Here is a 23295-nt window from a genome sequence, read left to right as displayed (position 1 = left end):
GTGTTTATATCCCCCCCGACAATAATAAATTGTTCTAGGGGCAATGATTCTAGCTCTTGCTCGAGGACCGTTATTACATTTGAGGTTTCCCCCCTCTAACTCCCCTAGCATATATGTTAAAGAGGGCTAACTCTTCACCATTGTCCCATCTAATATTAACTGATAGTATATCCCCAGTTGGGAGCGATCTTTGCTGGATTGTACACTTCAGCGACTGGCGAACCCAAATTAGCAAACCTCCGGATGGGCGGCCTTTACCATTTGCCACTGCAGAAATAAAAAAAATTAGGTACCCCACTCGATGTACAGGGCTTTGCGACCATGTTTCTTGGAATAATAGAATGTCGTGAAGGTCGATAAAAGCACACCATTCAGGGGATGTTACTTTATTCGTTATACCAGCAAGGTTCCAAGAAATGAAGGACAATGATGGGTTAGATGTGGCAAGCCCTGTCTGGCCTAATCTTGGAAGGCTACTTTTATTTATATTCCGCTGTGTTGTTTCTACTGCTAAAAATTCCGAAGAAATGCCAATGGGATCAAGTAGGCAAGTCTCCTGTACTGGCTCACTGCCATTACACCGGCCTAAGCAGCTGTACCACTCCAAGGTATCGGGCCCTCCCTCCCTGTTTTTGCTATTGGGAGCTTCCTTGCGGTTGGCTATCTGAGTCGGGGCTTGATATACGAGTCAATCGCAATAATTTATATTAGATAGTGCTGCAAATCTGTTTTCTAAGTTAACACCCCAGTCGCCTCTTTGGACACCCCCACCCCTTCTGTTTACCACTGTAGTCCATTTAGTTCTCAAAACACTTGGTTTAGCAATAAAGCCTGTTCTGCTATAGAAGAAGTCAAGTGTGAGAGGAATAATTTGTGCTGTTCTACGTTGAGGGGGCAGGAGATTAGGTAGGATATCAGGCAATACTTCTGGCCCCTTGAAATTAAGTACCACGCAGTCACCTTCAAATCTTTTAGGGCTACTGCCTATCCATTTCACTCTTCTGGCAGTTAGTAATTCCTCTGACAGTTTGTGTTTGCCCCAATGGGTGATGTGCATATTATTTGTTAGCCAGTATAAAGCTTTACTTAGAAGTGATTGGGAAGACTCTATCTGGCCAGGTTTCAGGATTGGTACATTTGCAAGAACTAGGATCAGCGGGGATGCTTCTACGATTAACTCCACTGGACCTGGTTCCGGAAAAGAATCTTCCCCAGACCCGTTAGTTGCTAGCGGATCTGATGCGCAATGGGCGTTTACTGTTAAGCATGGTATGGGGATAGGTGGATGAGTCGGAACCACCGACTCCCCACCTTCTCCAATTCCACCTTCCCTGAGTTTAATTTGCTCAAATTTGTCCATCACCTGGTTAGGTATTTCTCCCATATTTTCATTTGTGTTCAACAGGAGACCCTCAAGTTTGTGCACTTTATCAGTTAGTTGGTCAATCTTAGATAGCAATGGCTTAATTATACCCCTCATTTTTTGGTCAAACATTCCCATAAGTTTCTTGATGTTGGCTTCATCCCACATCATACTGCCCTCGTCCTCAGCTCCTGCAATCTCTGTGTTATTTTTCCTAGGTGGGGTTGCTGGTCTTTTTCTACTAGAACGTAGTCCAGTACGTCTAGGTTGTCCCTTTGTGGCCCCTCTAGTCACCCTAGGTGCAGGAACAGGTACAGGTTTGGGGGAGCTATCCACCACGATTTCTAAGTCTAAATCTGAGTCATCATGATCAGCCTCGATTATTTTGCTCAATATAGCCGGTGACAATACATTATACACGGGGCTATCAGTACTAATCTGGGAAAGCACCCCTACCTCACTGGCATCTTCTGCTTCCTGTAAGTTAACTTGGGAGTTACTCAGTATGGGAGGCAACGATGTGTTAAGAGCGGGGCTATCAGTACTAATCTGGGTGAACACCCCTAGTTCACTGGAGTTGACTAAATCCTGTGAATTAACTTGGGGGGAATCAGTTGAAATCATATTGGGTGTTAGACTCAGACCCAGGGAAGACCGTCTATCATTGTTTATCTTAGCGACCACTTGGACTAAATAGTTGTCCATAGTGTTTGATGGGGCAGTACATTGTTTTTGTTTAGACATAATTAAAAAGAAGAAAGCTCCACAATCACAGTGACCCAAAATAATGTCAAGCCTGTTTACCAGGAGTCACTACTAGCGAGTACTTTTAGACCTCTCCTTATAATCATTAATAGGAGCTATAGTACTTCAAAGTTATCACGGAAAGTTATCATCACTCACGAGGATGAAAGGGCAGTATTCCTGGCCCAGTCCAATCACTGCCAGTCGCGGACTGTCGCACACTGTCCCGCCCTTGTCCCGGGCTTCTCCCGGGACGCTCCCGCGCAGCGGGGAAAGCTGCTCCAATTATGGGAGGGAGGTGTTCGGGGGGCGTGGCAGACAGGGAGAGCGTCCAGGTGCAGGTGATGACAGCGCAGGGGCTCCTGGGCAATGGAGTCCCTGTCCCTCACCTGGCGCTCGCAGCCCTGGTAGTCTTCACGGAGCCCTGGTCTTTGGTCCACAGTTCAAGCCCCAACACAAACGAAGCGCCCTGTCAGGCGGGCGATGCGGGACCCGCGCAGCGGGTTCCGCAAGGTTTCTCCGAGTTGAGGGAAAACAGGAACAGAGGCAAAAGCAGCAAACAACCGGCTCTCCTTCTGTCTAACGGTGAGGCGTCTCCAACTATTACAGGGGAAGGCAGGCACCTTTCACTCGGTGCTCGGGGGGCATGGCAGACAGGGAGAGCGTCCAGGTGCAGGTGTTGACTGCAGGGGCTCCTGGGCAATGGAGTCCCTGTCCCTCACCTGACGCTCGCAGCCCTGGTAGTCTTCATGGAGCCCTGGTCTTTGGTCCACAGTTCAAGCCCCAACACAAACGAAGCGCCCTGTCAGGCGGGCGATGCGGGACCCGCGCAGCGGATTCCGCGAGGTTTCTCCGAGTTGAGGGAAAGCAGGAACAGAGGCAAAAGCAGCAAACAACCGGCTCTCCTTCTGTCTAATGGTGAGGCGTCTCCAACGATTACAGGGGAAGGCAGGCACCTTTCACTCGGTGCTTGGGGGGCGTGGCAGACAGGGAGAGCGTCCAGGTGCAGGTGATGACAGCGCAGGGGCTCCTGGGCAATGGAGTCCCTGTCCCTCACCTGGCGCTCGCCGCCCTGGTAGTCTTCACGGAGCCCTGGTCTTTGGTCCACAGTTCAAGCCCCAACACAAACGAAGCGCCCTGTCAGGCGGGCGATGCGGGACCCGCGCAGCGGGTTCCGCGAGGTTTCTCCGAGTTATAGTTAGCTGGAAATTTTACTCGCATAAAGCCATTGAAATTCCCACGTTATAGTTAATTGGACTCACTATAACTTGCGCGTGCAATGCACTGCTGATGACGTTACATATTACATCACTCATGACATGGTTAGTGACATCACTCATGACATCACTGATGACACCATCCTTGTGACAGAGTGACAGACCTCCTTTCACTGTAATGTAACCCTTGAAACACATATTCAAAAATAGAAACTAAAATTCTCAAAAAAATGGAGATACCCATACCAGTTTCAACAACCAATTCAATAATTCCACCATCTATATACACATCCACTCATTCACCAACAGTTCTATATAGTCACTCATACATATACTCACTCATCATATGTAGTGATACACCTATACATCCTCTTACACACCGACAGTCCTCCAAAAGATACTCTCACACATACTCACACATGCAAATAAACTATTGAACATCCATTTATTTGCATATACAGCTATACACACACTACCACTTTACTTCTAAGGAAGCTTACACATAATTACTCTCTTAAACAATCACTTATAGAAACACATACTGATTTAAACAGGAACTCTTACAATACCTCACTCTCACATATACTCACTTATATACATCAATATTCACATATACTAGATTAAAACATATGTAGTTACTGATAAAGACACTAGTGAGACAGTCATTCACTCACTAACACACACATATACACACTCATCCACCCATACAGTCCTGCAAACATATGCTGTCTTCAAAACACATACAAAGAGAGAGTCAGTCATTCATGCATCTATGTGCTGGTAATACCCCCACCAAACCATACAAACACTCATACTGATACTAAGAAAAACATCTAATAACCCATATACATACACATGTAGCTACTCACCAACCCATGCAGCCAATTATACACAAAGTGAAACACTAATACATATATTTAAATATTTAAACATTACTGTCTAATATATGTATTCACTAAGATACACTTAATAAACCAGTTAACCAATCAAATTTTTTTTAAAACATCCATGTAAACACTTATTTAAACATTTATTCTTCCATCAACTTTTACATATACATATATAACACATATTTATTTTTTAAAAAGACACACATTCACTGGATGGTGTCACCAGTGATGTCATGAGTGATGTCACTGACCATGTCATGAGTGATGTAATATGTGACGTCATCAGCAGTGCATTGCACGCGCAAGTTATAGTGAGTCCAATTAACTATAACGTGGGAATTTCAATGGTTTTATGCGAGTAAAATTTCCAGTTAACTATAACTGGTGTGAAACCTATGGTTTTTTCAGTGAATATATATATATATATATATATATATATATATATATATATATATATATATATACACACACACACACACACACGTGCCCATGGCATCCCTGTGGTGCCTTTGAGACATAGGTCAAAGGTCAGGGTTCCCCATTCTTCCCTTTTCTTGTTCCTGTTTATACCTCAGGCAGTCAATGGCTGACTCTTGTATGCACCGAAATAATGAGCTGTGATCCACAGATAACTGGGTTTTAGAAATAATATCACAGGCGCAATACATCTAGAGCTGCCAGGGAACATTTTCATAAGTCAAATGCAACATTAATGAAGGCGGGAGAAGGGAGAGGAGCGCAGCAGACGGCGCTTTAAATATTAATACCGGGAGCAGAGCAGCGTAAAGGCTAATCTGCCATTTAATGGCCTGATGAAGACTCCCTGAATGCAAGGGATTTGCTCTGACATTTTCATCCGAGGGAACAAGGCGCAGCAATGAAAAGGAATTTATGACACAGCTTGGAGGTGATTTTATGGGAAGCTGACAAACCCCTGACATGATAACCTACAACAATGAGAATGAATCTGCAACATCTGGTGCTTAAAGGTCGAAACTATGAGGGGGCGGGAAATCCCCGGCCCTGATTCACAGTCTGGGGTTATACCAGTAAACACTCTGACAGTGTTTGTAGGGTGTCCTTTTCATGAATTCTGGGTCACTGATGGGGAGCAATATTAGGTGGTTCTACAGCAAGAAAATATTATTATGAACACACACCTCATTAACTTGCTCTATGTGTGTATGTATATATATATATATATAGAGAGAGAGAGAGAGAAGGATGTCATGGGCCCTGATGCAAGCAAGGAAAATGTTCTCTCTTGCCTCCGGCTGAGCATGAAATGTAGCCATAATTAGCAATGAGCCCCTTACACCACTAGGCCTTGGCGCCACAGCACTTAATGCACTAATGATAATTATGCGCCTGTTTTGTGTGCATTGCCTTTCAATATAGCTCTCCCAGGTAGGGACTTCTTAACCAATTGGAGCTCTGAGCCAGGGCTACATTAAAGAAGCTGTAGGTAGCTTTCAACCATAATAATAATATTGTGTTTTTATGTAAAGCCTCATACCACACTTAAATGACAAATGTTACTATTTCCAAATTTAAGGCTTCATTATGATTATGGTCGGAATGAGCATCCACCCGGCATCGTATCGGAAACGGGACCGCCTGACAAGGAGTCAGCGGTCACACTTCCCAAATTACGTTGTGACTGTCTTCACGGCAGTCGGAACGTGTTTTTGTCCTATTGCGGCTTGAGCTGTGGGCCTCAGCACAAGCTGCAATAGGAAAAATACACTTTTTAAACATCCATGCACTGTGTGGCAGGCACCATGTGGTGCCTGCCACATGATAAAATAGATGTTTAGGTCCCCAGGGCCTGCTAGGGGCCCCAAAAGACCCTTTCTGTCAGCCTTTTCATGGCCGAAGAACCAACATGAAAATGCTATCAGAAAGGTGCATCGTAATCCCAACGGTGTTGTCTGAAAAGGCACCGCCTCCATTTTTGGGCTTATGATCCGCCCTCTACCCTGACAGCCTCCTTGAGCCTTTTGAGTTGGAGCAGATTTCCCTCCCACCCACGGTCAAACCGCCTGCAGCATAATACAGCAGTTGGACTGATGCCGCAGATGTCGAACAGACCGCTGCCACCGAACTGGCGGATGACCTTCCACCCGACATTGTGATAAGACCCTTGGTGGGACTCATTTGCCAACCTCAGAAGTATGGAGCGCAGAGTCTGCCTGACCCATATTTGAACTTGTAACCTTCAGGTCACTGGGGATGCCAGAAAGAAGATCTAAGGCACTCAACTGTATGAGAGTGCCAGATAAAAAAAATGTACTGTACTTGGGGGTCTACAAATTCTTGAACCATGGCCATCTTTGAACATAGAGCAGAACAAACAAAGGGAGAGTAAGGGAATAGAAGGGAGAGGGACACTCCCAGTCCCCTAAATGTAAATCTTGAAAAAACAAAAGGAGTCCCCCCAGGATAGAAATCCTAGTGAGTTTGTACGGAGTAGTATGTAGTTCAGACAAAATGTATTTGTCTTTCTTTTCAGAAAAGAAGTTTTTCTTTCTTTTAGAAACCCCTCACTCACCACCTAGTGGTGACATGCTTCATCATCGGGGCCCACCCAAGCGGCCGAGTGCCACTCGGGTGTGCTTCAACGCCTGCAACTGCAGCGGAGCTGGTTGTTTTTGTTTATGTGAGATGAGTGATTTTAAAATTATCTTTGTGGTATTCCCTATTTTTTTTATTCTGGATCCACAAGATATGTTAAAAACAAGTGTGATACTAACTGTATGGTTAGATTGACCAAAGATTATCAATATTAAAATAGGAATCTGGTCAACATGTTTCAACCTTAGTAGCTTGTCGCAAGGTATTCTTCAGGACCAAGTATGCGAAACAGGAGGTCTACGCACGCTAAGGCGTACCCTTCCCTGATTCGCTAGATTGCCTAATCATATACTCACGAATAGGCACTCTTACAGCATTCTGTGTAAGGTTGGAAGCTTCTGAAAAAGAAAAACCGGGAGGGGATGGCATTGTTTAAATTCAGACATTTCATGATTTTACATTCCGTGTACCCCGGTTGTTTTCTATATATATACTCCGTGATACATGCCTTACATAGTCAGCCTACAGTGGCCAGCTGACAAATTGGTGCACAGTGCAACATACACGACTCACGAGTCTTAGTGGACAGCTGATTGTGGCATATAATAATGCACGGTTGTTGTAGGAGTGCTCTTATGCATTATATTTGTGCTCACACACTCTAATTTACGTTTGGTTTCACGTAAATCACATTAGTGCCCTAATCAGTGTCGGGCTTCTTGAAAGCTTCTTTGAACATAGGCACTTACCGAGTGGTGGCAATTTCAAAATTGGGTGTTCAAACCTAGGGACATGGCATAATCAGAACACATAAAACAACAGTGTTAGGTTTTCAGTATCCTTTCCATTTACATCTGTTCTGCTCTCCACTTTCTTGTACAGCTCTCAGTTGCTTTATCTCTAGGAATGAGCTTTGTAAGTGGACAGACATACACATATGCATAGATTATGAGAACAGCCTTTACAAACATGGAGGTCTACTGTAAGAGGTACAAACAAGGGGAACACTCTGGGTGGGGCATTCTCCTAAAACCCTAACTTAGTAAGTAAAAATAAAGTTAACAGGCGTTGGCATACTGAGGACAGGCATTGGCAAAGGCAATAAGACTGACTTTCACGTGGAAAATAAGAAAATAGAAGTTTGGAAAAATGTTGTGGTAGTTGTTCGTTCTCCAGTGAAAAAAAGCCTACTGCAATGAAAAAAGATACAAAATGGGTTCGTTTACATAATGCATGTATGATACAATTTTTAAATATGCGCTATTTGAGGGTATTTGAGGGTATTTTTAGTTGTAAAATAATCCTTCATGTTGTACAATGCTCGCACCCCGTTAGAGGAGGAATAATACACCAAACAGCCAACCTCTGAGGTGAGAGGGTAATATTCCTCTGGACGGCACTAAAACCCACTCTATATATATTTAAAGCGTTGGTAACAATACATCTTGCAGATCTCTATGCTGTCAAGTCCGACATAAACAAGCACTGGCAAAGGCAACAGGTTACACCTAAAAGCCTCAGCTATTGGCTTAGCCAATGCTTGTTTCCTGATTTCCTGTTGCATGCGTGTGCAGGCATCAGGATGCACGCACACACATAGGCAACAAACTTGGAGTGGGGTTTCTGTCAGGCAAAATCCATTCAAAGATGAGAAGAGGGCAAATGTAGGAAGCACTGAGAGACCACAAGCACAGAGATGGGACTGAAGGAGAGATGAAAGGAAAGAGCAGAGGGAGAGGTCAGTGTGAGAACGAGAGAAGAAAAAAGAAGGCAAGGAAGTTCACTGAAGTAGGGAGAGTAACAGGAGAAAGGACATAGTGTGAAAAGGAACCAAAAAGATGTAGGAAGGATGAGAGCGTGGAGGGTCACAAAGAGAAAGCAACATAAAATGGAAAAGAAGGATGGAAAGAGACAGAGAAGAAGGGAAAGATGAAGATAACGTTGGGAGAGAGGGAAGAGGCAAGAGGTAGATGACGGAAGAGAGGAAGAAAATTAAGTGGGGAGGAGGAGAACAAGCGCAGGTGACAGAAAGAGTGAAGGTAGCAAGATGTGGGTAGAGAGTAAAAAGAGGAAGGAGGGAAGCAAAAGTGGAGAGGATAATCAAAACAAATGTAGAGAGAGAGCAGTGGTGAATGGCAAAGTGAAGGATGGAGAGAGGAGGAAAGGAGTTTGGATGAAAGATAGAGAAAGGAGAAAAGAGAGAAGGTGCTGTAACAAGGAAAGGACAAATAGTACCTCACTTTCACTCACTACCTTAATTCCCATGTGGGCAAGTTTTCAGGTAGGTAAAATAAAAAATTGATACTTGTATAGCGCACTACTCACCCGCAAGGGTCTCAAGGCGCTTGTACGAATACCGCTGTGGAACCCATCCTGGCTTTCCCTGTGAGGTGTCCACTCCTGGGCACCCCCAAGGTGGAGGCCAGGCATCCTTAGCGTTGTGGGGGCCGTTGTGGAGATTAAGCAAGCTACTGCCCAGAGTTGCAGAGTGGGACCCATGATTGGATTAGGCACCGAGGCGAGAATTATCAAGTCCGTGGAATTTTTGAGCCCAAGACCCGCCGAGGCGGGAATTGAACCCTGGTCCCGGGCTAGACCTCTGCATCAGGGTCTGCCGCTCTAACCATTGAGCCACACTTCTCCAGGGGATGTTAGAGCCTAGACATTGAATCTTTCCAGGGTAAGGCAATGATTTTGAAAGGAGATGGGGTTGAAATTCTGCTCATTGGTAGACATACGTACATATATATGTGCAGCTCTGCTGGTCAGCACCTTACTGTAGGCAGTGTTGGGCGCTCACACCGCTGGGCGCCAATAATATTTACACTACTCCTATAGTTGTGCTTCAAGGAAGTTCGGCACTCTGAAAGCGGACGAATTTATTTCATTTGCAGCAACAGCACAATATCTCACAGACACATTTCGGCAATTCTATGTCAACAATACACTGCCATTTTGCTCATGCATTTATAGTCCCGAGATTTGGCTAGTAATAACGCCAAATCCTACATTCTGCAGGTAGGGACGCGGCCCAAGAAAAAAATATCTCTTTAGTGTAGGTCCCGAGAAGGTTCCCCGGACAACTGCTTTTTCATACTTGGGGGTTTTACTGGATGACCGTCTGAAGTGGGGGCCCCTTATCCAGAAGAAAAAGGGGGAGTTTACAAGGGTAATCGCTGCTATTTTTAACTTTGCTGCAAAGATGGGTAAGCGCCCAAATGCAGCTATGTTGAAAATCTACCAGGCTAAAGGCGTAGCAACCGCCGGCTATGGCAGTGAAATCTGGGGACATACCACCACAGATGTATTGCAGGTGGTTGAGAATAACTTCCTAAAGCGCCTGCTGGGGGTGCCAAGTGGTACATCAAACCTGGTAGTCCACGAGGAACTCGGGGTAAATTTTTTATGTGACACCCTGGCCATGCGCCGCTTAGTGTTCTGACTTAAGTGCTGGCTGAATAAGGATTTAGCTCTCAGTCAGCAGATTAGAACCGATTGTATTAGCCTTGACCACATGTCCCGTATTCCATGGCTGAAATATATTAGAGGTTGTTTTGTAGAGTTGGGGCGTCCTGAACTTTTTTTAAAGCCTGACACTATTGTAAAAAAAGGATGTGGAGTTTGTAAAGAAAGCCTTTACCTGTATAAGGAAGCTAGAAAGAGATGAGTTGGAAGGGCGAAAACCCAGCGTCCGTAAATTTCTGGCACTGAAAACAAACTCGTCGGTAGAGCCTTATCTCCTGGGGTCACTGTCCACTTATGACCTGGCTGCAACGCAAGGAGATGGGAGATTCAATGTTTCGGTGTCTTAAAATTGCTTTTCGATATCTATCATCTACAAAATTATAGCTGTGAAAAGGAGTACTGCAGCTTACAAGGCACTGTTGGCATGAAAGGATAGTCATTTTTCAAGTTGGACAGGTAAATAAACAGTGTATGGAGGTAATGTTTAGCATTTGATACGTCTGTCTGTGTGATTGAAACTAGCTCCATTTTCCGAAACATCAGACCGTGCTGTGTGGATTACAACACTTAGCAAGTTAAGGACAGACTTGTCATTTGGCGTGCATTTATAAGGTAAGAAAAAGCCATAATATACACTGATGTCACTATTGGTTACAGGCCCGGATTAGGGGTTGCATGATACTGGTGGGGTGGTAACGGTGCATCTGTAAACAAGGGTGTCATGTAAGTAGACCAGTGACATGTAAGTAAACCCCTACAGAATGGTGAATAAGAAGTAGAACAGGGCATTAATAGAATGAGAATTCTTGTTCCATAGGCATTAACTCTCATACTTACCACCTCCTTTAACCAGATAGTAAATGTAATCAGGGAGGTTAGTGCTGAGGGGTTAGTTGGGTCTTGTGGGAGCAGGCCTGGTTCCAGGACTTTATATCTGGATTGGTAACAGTGTGTTCGGGTGGGCCAATGTGGGCCCAATTTTTCAGAATTCTGGAGGGAGCCTGCAAGTGTTAGATTTACATTATATTTTTTTCAAAGCATTCATACAGAGCATGTGGGAGTTGCTTGTCAGCCCTAATTCTTATAATTTCCAGCAGGCCAGGCTTCAATAAAAGCACCTGGATGCCAAGCAGATTGTAATAGCAGTTCAAGTGTAAGGTGGTCCCTGTAACCACACCCAATCCTTTGCATCTTTGCACTTGGAAGACCAGCTATTTACTCCTTGCAGTTGCTCAACACCTATTTCTTTGCAAACTGTGATCTTTGTAATTGTTTATTTTCATGTCATTCTTGTGCTTTCATTTGTTAAAACAAGTTTAAAAACTGCAACACATTTGGAAAAAAAGAAAGCAGTATTCTTGATGCTTGAGAGCAGTTTTCCTGTCTGGCAATTGTAAAACTGGTAATTGCAATCAAAGAGGTAAACTTCTGGGGCATATCAAACAGACAGACCAAGGGGCATAATGGTCCACTTTGTGCACCCCGGGCCCTGTGGTACTACAGAAGAAGGCAGCTTGTGCAGCCCCTGCTGAAAGACTGATAGTGCTGGTTCACCTGTAGAGCTCCTTGCAAATGAGGGAATGACTTTGCCTCTGTAAGCCCCCCATATCATGGATGATCTGTGAGTAGGGGCAAAAAGACCCTAAGGATGCACACTGACAATATGCCACAAAGGTGGTGCACAGTCTGTGTGCCTCCTTAAGCATGGCTCAATGGTTAGTGCGGCAGACCCTGATGCAGAGGTCTGGCCCGGGACCAGGGTTCAATTCCCGCCTCGGCGGCTCTTGGACTCAATTTCCCCGGACCTGATAATTCTCGCCTCGGTGCCTAGTCCAGTCATGGGTCCCACTCTGTGACTCTGTGACTCTGGGCAATAGCTTGCTTAATCTCCACAACAGCCCCGTGAGCGCTTGGAAGCCTGGCTTCACCTTGGGGGTGCCCAGGAGTGGGCACTTCACAGGAAAGCCAGGATGGGTTCCACAGCGGTATGAATACAGCGCTACGAGACCTCTGGGTAGAAGTGCGCTATATAAATACAAACACATTTACATTTACATTTACAAGCTGTCCTTCTGGAGGGTGCCAAGAGGCTACCATGAACCCCCCCAGGCATCACCCTGCAGGCAGGTGCAGTCACAAACTGCACCTGCCTGCAACAAAATCTCTCTCTCCTCTTTAAATTGCAGGCAGAATGTCGCCTGCATTGTGAAAAACGATTTCTATACTTATAAACAGCTGGGCAGGCGAAGTCTTCACATATCCGGAGGGCAGTGCATTAGTTGTAGCAGGATGCACAGTCCTTGTTTGCCCCCAGCGCACCTGTTTAAAGGTGCACAGTGACGCAAACCAGGACTGTGCTACCTATCCGTACTATAGGCCCTTTTGTAGGTGGTAACAGCACTGACTTGGGCTATCAAGTTGAGTTTCCAGTTGGTGATGATCCTGAGTTTCTTGGCATGGGTGATGGGTGATGGGGGTGGGAGTAGGTCCGTGCTCCCTTGGCACAAGTGTTGTACATGGGGAAGACATCTCCCCGTAGATCACAACTTGAGTTTTCTCAGTGTTTTAATTTCAGGCAGTAGGCCTTCATTCATTGGTCATTGTGATATATATATTCTAGGCAGATTCAGCTAAGGGGAGAGAAGCACTTAGAACTTTTGCGGCTTGCAGTTTTTGAGGCCCTGTTTGTGAAAAGTGAAAGTTTGTACTTGAGTATTTCTAGTATATGGGATCTACATATGTACATGTTCAGTTTGAGTGAGTATTGTATGTGTGTGTGTGCCTGCAGTGTTTTTGCACATGTGTGTGGCATGGCCATTCCAGTGTAGGTGTTTCTGTGTGCAGTGTTCATTTGAGCTTGGTGTGAGTGTGCTGATGTGTGGTGTGCATGGGTATAAACATGGTGTTTAGGCTTGTGGTGATTGTGTATATGGTGTTTTTTTGGGTTCATTAAACACTGGATAGATATGCAAAATGATATTGATAATATGACACAATTACTTATTTGAGGCAAGCAGACAGCATGTATTTTCTGAATGTATATGTGATGCAGCTTTGGGTCCTGAAGGTTGAAGGATCACACATTATGCAGCCTCTGTGCATGAATCCTCAGCTGTGCGACCCTCACTGTAACAGCAAACCTTATCAAGCCTAGTGTTATGCAGTGAACTGTACAAAAGAAACCAAACACAATTCAGGAAATATGACCAAATAGAACAGATGGATTTTTTTCTTAAACATTTTACATATTTGGTTTTAACTTAGCTATATAAAGTTGTACACAGAGACCATTTATTATAAAATCGTTCTTTGTTTTTGGCAAAAGTATAGTGATTTCAATGTTAAAGCATACCTGTGGAAAGAATTATTGAGTTCTGAGGTAGGGTTGGATAATTAGCCTTAATACCACCATGTGTTCTCATCTTCATCTCTTATCTGTTCCGACTATAAAACTCAAACGTGTCGGAGGTCGCAGATTTTGCCACTTGGCACCTATCTTTTGGAACTCCCTCCCAGTAACTAATGTTTCAGGAAATCACTTAAAACCTGGCTATTTGAGCTGGCCTACTAGTGGGTCTGATGTCACACTTGTGAAGCATGATTAGCGCCATGAAACCTCTGGTGATAGTGCGCTTTATAAGCAATTGATAACATAACATAACATGTGTATATCATGCCACAGTGCATAGCTCAGTAGCTCTTCATTGAACTGAGTTTCATGTACATTGCTAGTACATGTGAAGACTAAGAGCACTCTAAACAGGACCACTGAAATTATGTGGCAGGGGGAACCAAATTATGTGGCATACTATCTGGGCGTAAGTTGCACCTCAGTAGTACAAGTGTTCAATCCAAGTATAGCAATAAGCAACTGAAAGGTGACCAGTCAGCCTTTGCAAAGGGCCTTCAACTGTGCGGCAACACGTGCAGCAGTATTTTTAGCAACTTAGATCCATTTGAATTAGAAATGTTTTTTTGTTAACCTACAGATTAGGCAATTAAGGGATTAGGGGCCAGATGTAGGTAATTCTATTTTACCACTTCTTAAATACCGAATTTTACCGATTCGGTATGTAAGAAGTGATAAAATAGAGGGGGGGGGGATGTAGGTTGCCTTGAAGCCCATAGGAATCAATGGGCAATACCGAATCGGTATTTACCGATTCGGTAAATACCGATTTCAGCAAGGGTGCAGGGGGTGTCACTTTGACACCCTCTAGCACCCCAAAGACGGGCATGTGTGCCATGTGGCACACAGACATGCCCTAAGGGCATGTCTGTCTGTCACATGGCTAGGTGTGCATGCACACATGTGCATGCACACCTGGATTCGGTATTTTACCACCCAATTGGATTGGGTGGTAAAATACCGAATCTGTAAGGCTTTAGGGACTCTGAAGAGGCCCACCTACATCTGGCCGTTACCGAATCGGTAAAAATACCGATTCCGTATTTTACCGATTCGGTAAATTTACCGATTCGGTAAATTTACCGATTCTGTAAAATGATGCCCCTACATCCCAAATACCCATTTACCGGTATTTCTGCACAAACATAAGTATTGTGCAAATGCACACACTGTAGTGCGCACACACACCAATAACACATAACATACCTATTATTATGAGGTCAGGCCATTGACCGTAATGAAGTGTATAATTACCATTCTAACTCCACACATGCTTTGATAGTAGGGAAGGTTATAAGGCGGACTCAGGCAAATCCAACTATGCTTTTAGTTTTTTGATCCACTCGCTCTAAAGTCCCTAAACACACTACGGGGACCGGTCCTCCTGATGATCTGGTCCTCCGGTGGTTATCAAGCTCCCCACAGCATGGGTTAGACATGCCCTCACACACACACACACGCACACACACGTAAGCATACACTCACACACATCATGCTGGCACAACCAAACCGGTGCCAGAGCACAAGCAGATTCAGTGTCAGTCCTTATGTACCTTTACAGCAACTCAGTAGCATAGCATTTATTGTTGTTGCAGTTTTCTATAATGTGAACTCAACCCAAAGGTATTGGAGTCCTTTACATGAGCAATAGTTTAATTACACAGGGATGCATTCATTTTAGGTATTGGCTACACATGTGCTGTCTCTTAGCCTCCTTTTTGTGTTTCTTGTCCTGCCCCGCCTGCCAGACAAAAAAGCACTATGACGTGGTCTCGCTTGTCACCAGTAGCATTTAAAAAAAAATTCCCAGGAAAACTTTACTGACATTTTACAGGACATTTTAAAGAGAAAATCCAATGCCAAACCAATTTTGAAGTCTGTCAATTTAACAGCTATTGCAGGAAGAATCTCATGTCCTCAGAGATGGTTATGAAACTGCTCCATCTTTTCTGGCAGCCAGGCTTCGGCAGTATGTTTCTCCTTGCTCCCACAGTCTGCCAACAAACGGAACATCCCACGCCTCTGATGTTCTTGGACGGGAGACAGGTCTTTTGCCGCACCTTGCCAGAGAATCTATAAAAATATTCAAAATCACCACTTATTCTGAAATATTCAACAGACATGTTTTTCTACATGTACTTGAACAGTTTGCAGTAACATTTATTAGGTGCAAAGAATTTCTTGGTTGGTTATCTGCGGTACAAAAATTGCATTGTATCAAAAAGCATGGGAGGGCCCATTATAACTTGAAGGTGTACCGTCTGGGTGCACTTTGCACCATCCTTTTGAGATCCTATTAACTGCCTGACAATAGGGAGGCTTTGACTAAGAGATTCTGTGTAAATTGTTTTATGTCATTGTCTGGCTCCACTCCTTTTATTAAACCCTATATATGAAAGTTGTTGTGACTTAGTCAGTTTTCTAGTTTTTTTGTTTGGCATTGCAGCTCATTAGAGTTATTACACTAACGTGTGTTTGCTCATTTCAATGTCTTCCTTTGACATCAGGTTTTAAAAGGCTACAGCCATTCATTAAATTTGTTTTGCTTATGACAATTATTAGAGTCTAGCACAATTTTTTTACAGTCTAGTTCACCCTGCTATAATCTCATTTCTTGTTGCATATTCAATGGTGTCAGTACCTTTGGCATTCTTTTGCTTGGATGGAGGGTTTTATTCTTGACCTGTATATGAGGCTTGCTGTGTTTTCATTTCAGTATTAGATCGCATGAAGCTTTTTCTAACTGAGTCCATCTCTTAATTAACTGTTACTGTTGGGCTGGCCACACTGTGGTCCAGTCAACATTCTGTAGAGACTTCATTTAATGAGGCTGATATCAAAATAGGCATAATGGAGGAAGTTCTTCCTAAAGTACAATTTTTTTCATTGCCCCTGATGCACAAACTCCCTATATTACCCAAGATATGGGGTGATTTCAGCGGGATTGTTTAAATGAATGTTTAAAGGTACAGCCTGTCACCTGACTTAATTTAAAAAAAAGAAAGTATTCATACAGTTGTGAGGCAAAATTCGTTCATGTATATGAACCTGGACCCCGCAGTTACCCAGAGGTACTGGGTTTAAGGATATTTAGTCTCACCCTAGCCTTCATCCTACTACTTGACTCATGCTTGTTGGGGAGATCAGGGTACAAACTATCTATTACAAATTTCTTGCAAAATGTATTTGTCCTGGTGATTTTTAAAGATGTCTGCCTTTTTAAAAATGATTGAAGACTGTCAGTCAAAATACTTTATTCGGTTCATAGCAAAAACAATAAAAGTATACAAACATCAAGAATCAGGCCATGAATAAAATGCAACATTAAAAGCAACAAAATGTGCAATACACCGACATGTTAAAAATCATCATCTAAAAACAACAAAATGTGCAATACAATAACACGTTAAAAATCATCATCTAGCGTCATTCCAGAATTATTTCTAAAATCCTCTAATTACAGCTAGTCTACTTAATTTTTTACCTTAATCTCATGGCTACTGTCACAAAATTCACTACATTAAAAATTTCCCATGTATTAGACAGGAGCTGAAGGTACATAAGGGCCGGTTTAGCTTGTCTGAACCCTTTATCTTTAATTAGGGGTCGAATGAACTTTTTTCTTATTAAGTTAAAATATTTACAGAAGAACATAAAATGCATGGTGTCCATAATGGAAAAAGACTGAACAATATGAACCTTTTTATGAATATGTGTGGTTAACATACTAGGCAAAAGGTACATAGTTTGAACCCAAACAAAATGTAAAAAAAAGTTCAACCAGTTCTTTTGCAGTTTATATTACTAGAATCAGAACTTCTAGACAGGGCAAATGATGTCTGGGCCTACTATAGTTTCAAGCACTGTTTCTATATGTATGTGGGTTTTTACTGTTTCACAAGAGCCATCTTGTTCAGTCTCGGAATGACCCATATTTTAGTTTTTTTTAAATCTATACCAGCCAGTCTATACAATTTATATCTCTGTTTCACATGACAAGAGAATAAACATAAGATATCTGAATTAAACATTGCCAGCAGTCCTGGCTATATCTTGTTAATCTCCAAGTCAGAGATGTAACATTCTGACATGAGCGGTGTATATATCTACTAGACATCCTAGTTGTATACAGGTAAACATCTCTGGATTAAGGTTAGTACATGCATGAGAGGTCAATCCAGGGATCCCTTTTCCCTTTAGAGCAGGGGTTTCCCTTTTATGTTTAAGGATGTATTCTTGCCAGAACTTTATGATAACGCAGAGGGCTGGATCCTTGCCATCTATTCAGAATGACCACGAACATTAACAACTTGTTCCATTTAGAGCACTGTAAGTAAACTTATCACATGTGTAGATCCTGAATGTCTGGGAAGGATGCTGCCTGTGAGCCTCCCTGCTTTAGAACCTCCTGCTAGATAAATATTTTCTGTAGAGACCTAATTACCTCTGAGACATCTTCAATAGGACTTCATACACCAAAGCACTATACAACATACCAAAGCTGGCCAGGCACTGAAAACTGGTAAGCACGAATCTTAGGAAACCCAATCAAACTAAAACAGAAGACTATCTTCAAAGTACCTGAGATACAGGAAACTATCTCACAGCTTTGAGAACAGCTGATATTTCCATGGGATCCACCAGTCCTCTTGTGGGTACATGCAGAGCAGTGCTGCTGATCTCTCTCTTCTATAAGTAATTGTCTGAGTAAAACCCAGACTAAAAGATCTAGAATTTACCAGAACTGTGTGTACTATTCACACCTCGTCCTGAGAATGTTGGGGGGTCTCTGCTTGGAGTGTTTGCGTGCATCGTTAACCCATAGGTTTATTCAAATCGAGCCCCTTTTTGTCCCTGCCAGGTAGAGGGATTGATAAAAGCAGGGCTCTAAGGGGAAAGATGGTGCTCAACAATAAGCCACAGAGAGCCAGAAGTGGAGAAGGCTGAGTGAGTTATAGTGAGATTGAGTATGAAAAAAGTGTGAATGAGTTAGAGTGAGTGAATATGATGAGTCAGAGTGATACTGAAAGAGTTACAATCAGTGAGACTGACTGAGTTAGTGAGAATTAATTAAACTAGAGTGAGAATGGCAGATCCTGACTGTGAATGAGTCAGAGTGAGATTGAGTGAGTCAGAATCAATGAGACTGAGTGAGTTTGAGTGAGTTACAGTGAGACTGAGTGGAACTGAGTGAGAATGAGTGAGTCACATTGAGAATGAGTGAGTCACAGTGAGGCTAGGTGGAACTGAGTGAGAATGAGTGAGTCACATTGAGATTGAGTGAGTCAGAATGAGTTAGACTTATCGAGTCAGTGACAATGTGTGAATCAGAACGAGTAAGAATGAGTGGCATTGAGTGAATCAGAATGAGTGTGAGTGAGTGGGACTGAGTGAGAGTACGTGACACAGAAAGGGTATGTGTGAGTCAGTGAGACTGAGTGAGTCAAAGTAAGTAAAAGTGAGTGCAAGTGTGAATGGGAGTAAGTGAATGAGACAGAGTGAGAATGAGTGAGAGAGTAAGGCTGAGTACAAGTGAGTGTGAGTGAACCCCGGAACACTCAGAGTAGAAGTCAGGCTACTCGAGCCAAGTATTATGCCCCACAACCTTTAATGGTCACCAGCCACCACCGATTGACCCCCCCGCCCCCCACCAAAACCTCACTTGTATACGAAGAAAATCTCTGAAAAAGTAGATGAGTGAAGCCAAATGTAAAATAAGATCATTATGTGGAATAATCTTAAAGGAACAGTATGTATTCCAGACTAGTGAAGGAGGTCTAAGTCGGGCTTAAGCACCAGGTTCCTCATGCCACCACCAGCAATTCTAACTTTGACACCTTTTTTTTAAACAGGTTTCAAATTTCTAAAAACCTATAATTTTGACCTTATTATTTACTTCAACGGTGCTGCACTGAATAGAGATATATATATCTTGTTCTTATATGGGGATGTAGGATTCAAAAATAGCAGTAGTGAGTGAATTAGGGCCAGGGTAAATTTGATAAATGACATTTCACAGTGTAGAGACCATCATGTGTCCTCAGATGCTTGGCAAGAAAAAGGCCACTATAATGCATCCCTCCTGTGACATTTAGACCCAGATTTACTCATGTTTAGCACTGGTGCTCCCGCCCCACAAAGCAGAGCGAACGGCAATGCACGTCAAGGCATTTTTTATGCCAAAAGTTGGGCAACGTTAAATCACCCTTCATTGCTGAATGCAAAACCCCATTAGTCGATGCAAGGTAGGTTTGTTGGGGTGCGGCCTGCGCCAAAACCATTCGGATTCAACGCAGAGCCATATGAACTAACGATGCAAAGAGGGCAACACTAAATCATGTTTAGCATCACAGGAACATTTTATTTGTAGCACATGCATGGTAGATGCTATCATTGGCGCGCAGCGTATTTTAATATGGCACTGCACATTTCTTTCCCGTTTGTGCAATGCACTGCTGCAAATCATCACACTGCGCTCAGTGGAGGACATTATAATAAATCTAGGCCTTATTGCACTCTCTCAGTAGTGTAGATGAAGTACTACATAATTCAGGGATTTATTTAGAGTTGGGAGGACAGGATACTCTGTCACAAATGTAGCCGATGTTTCCTGCACGCTTGACACTTGTAATGCTTCAGATGATGTAGATGTCACATTTGTGATGGAGTAAATGTCAAGGTATTTGTAGAGCGCACTGCCACCAAGCGGTTTCCTGGTGCTATTACTCATACCGCTGTGGAACCCTTCCTGGCTTTCCCTGTGAGGTGTCCACTCCTGGGCACCCCCAGGGTGAGGCCAGGCATCCTAGCGCTGTTGGGGCCGGTGTGGAGGTTAAGCAAGCTATTGCCCAGAGTTGCAGCATGGGGCCCGTGATTAGAATAGGCACCGAGGCGAGAATTGTCATTCCGAGGAAATTGAGCCCAAGACCCGCCGAGGCGGGAATTGAACCCTGGTCCCGGGCCGGACCTCTGCATCAGGGTCTGCCGCTCTAACCATTGAGCCACACTCCTCCACTAGGAGTATCACACCTGCCAAACTTGAAATAAGGCACATAGTATCACACCTTCCAAACTTGAAATAAGGCACATATTCTATGGCACACTGTTCTTCTATTGTTGCGTGAAGGGACATGCCATATTTCTTGAGCGGCACAAGAGTTCCTTAGCATACACCTTAGGGACTACAGTCAGGGCCAGCTTTAGGGTGGTGCTATCGGCGTGTTGTGTAAACTGTGACTCAGGCGTAGTTCTACAAGGTTTGCTATCCCACCCACGGGAGATCCTATTGAACTAAGTTCAATATCCCAGCAATGATTGACAAAAACAGGTTATTGTAGTCCACAGAACCCCACTCAATACATAGTTGAAGTGAAGTCTATGCTTTTCGATCAGTAACAATCCCTGAAAAGGGTTCGGGAGCATCGTGGTAACAGAAACCTGTTTCACTCTTCACAGCATCGCAGACACAGTGTTAAGAAAAACAGACACTTTTAAACTAAAAGTATTTATTACAGCAGGACGGTCCTGTTTCTTAGCGCATATACAAATAATTACAAAAGATAATGTAAAAACAGTAAGCAGGCACATTGAAAACACAGAGAATAAAATGACTATTCCTAACATGGTTAAAATGTCATCTAAAAGCCTAACACCATATAACCTACTTCTATGCGCTACCTTAGGAGGGCATGTGGTAGAGTAACTTGCAGGCTAGTGTTTCTCAGGGAGAAGCGGTACACTGCATACTTTGTTGACAGCTCAGGCGGTCATTGTCGGAAGAGCTGTGGAGGAAGCATTGCATGTGAAAGGCAAACTGGCCATGACATGTTCATAAAGGAATACTTGTTCCAGATCAGGTGTTATATTTGAATCACCATCAGAATACCTTGACACTCTCTCAGTTCTATGAATGATAAGGGCAGACGACATTTATGTTAGCATTGGTTATAACAGATGCAACAATGAGTTGACAAAATCCGGAAGGATTGTTGTCGGCGATGGAGTTGGGACCTGCCGGGATGTGGTGGAACCTTAGTGACTCCACATCGGGTGCCGCTGCACCGGGGCTGAGGTCGGAGGGAGCACTGTGTTTTGAAATATCTTACAGGTTTAAAAGTACCAGCTGAAGAGTTCATTGTGTGTCCAGGAATTTTCAGGCAACTATAAAAACATCAAGATAACATTGATAATGTAATATACCTGCTGGAGAAAGATGGTGTTATGTCTAGTCGCAGTTTTAACTCATCATAATGTAATGCAGAGAGCTAATATGCCTGCTGCAAAGCAGGTGTACCATGCAGATCATAGAGTTGTATTTTATGTAGATAGCTCAGCGAGATACTGCTTTTGTCAGAGTGATCCTTTTGTTACCTGCATATATGTAACAATCCTAATATAGCACAGTGAGCTAAGAACTGTCATCAAAGAGCTGTATGCAAACTGCAAGGTATAGGTTAGAACATTATGTTTTTTCTCCAATCTTTCATTTCCATAATGTTTCTTAAAAGGGTTCATTTGTAGAAATAAATCTGTATTAGTAACACCAACCCTAACCACTGTGTTATGTTTTAAATCCTTAGTTTGTCCCTTTACTATCGACCAAGCACTCTTAAAATATACTGCCTACCAGTATGCATAACACGTGACTCCTACACCTTGGCGTCCTCTTTCTCTTACGTAACATTTCCTGTACATTGATTTATGCAGGTATGATTTATTGTCTCTGTATACTGTGTGTGTACCCTTACACCTTGCACTGATCTGAGAAACTATATCAAACAAATGAAATACTTATGAGAGAGCGGCTGTGGAGAGATGAGGGGCACGGTTTGAGGGTGGTAGTGAAGAAATCCATGAATACGGGGTCCATTGGGGGCACCAACAAAGATTGTCCCACCAGGCGCCACCAGTGCTAAAAGCATCCCTGACCGCAGTTATCCCATGCATGCCTTTATCTTTCAAGATTACTCAATGGTTTAATGTCTCTGTTGCAATGATTTATGTTTAATCTGAAAGTCCCAAGCTGAAACTCCTTTGCGGGTGACTCAGCGCTTCATATTTTAGAGGTCTATAATATGAGATGAGTGAGACACCATTGACGTCTCCTGGCCAAGGCTGTGAAAATGATCTTGCATCAGCCAGGTATGTCCTGCTGGGATTTGCAGTTTCACCTTCCCTGTGACAAGCATTGGTCTGCAAGTCCCAGCATCCTTTGCACTGTTGGCTATCAAACAGGGGCCAGTTGACCTGTGCGGTAACCAGGATCCGGTGCCACTGTCAAGATATGGTTCATCCCCTTGCTGTGGGCTGTTTCATGGCTGATAGATGATTGTAACTCATTGTCCCTTTTTTTGTTTTCCAGGAGTGGTGGAGGCATGCCTGCTTCACATGCTGAAACGGAGGACCGCCGGCTTCCTGCGGAGCGACAAGATCGCGGCTCTCTTCACGAAGGTGGGCAAGACTTGTGCAACGGCGAGCGACATTTGCAAGAAGGTCCAAGAGCTGCAGCAGCAGGTGGAGGGCAGGTAAGGCTACGCGTGCATTTAGGACACCCCCTTCTCTCACACATGCCTTGCACCATCATATTTGTCATTTTCACTCTCAATTGGATGGGATTTAAAGTAGGGGGTATGA

General features: G+C 43.5%; 1 protein-coding gene across 1 annotated transcript in view; it reads left to right on the top strand.

Annotated features, from left to right (window-relative positions):
- The window catches only part of SGSM2 (small G protein signaling modulator 2), a 929300-nt gene that overhangs the window by 553809 nt on the left and 352196 nt on the right, over nucleotides 1–23295 (top strand). The window contains exon 3 of the mRNA XM_078683529.1: nucleotides 23024–23186. Within this exon, the coding sequence (XP_078539655.1) occupies nucleotides 23024–23186 (163 nt within the window). The remainder of the gene's footprint in view (nucleotides 1–23023; nucleotides 23187–23295) is intronic.

The sequence above is a fragment of the Lissotriton helveticus genome, chromosome 3_1 (assembly GCF_964261635.1).
Source record: "Lissotriton helveticus chromosome 3_1, aLisHel1.1, whole genome shotgun sequence".
NCBI lineage: Eukaryota > Metazoa > Chordata > Amphibia > Caudata > Salamandridae > Lissotriton > Lissotriton helveticus.
This window is presented reverse-complemented; position numbering and strand designations above follow the sequence as displayed.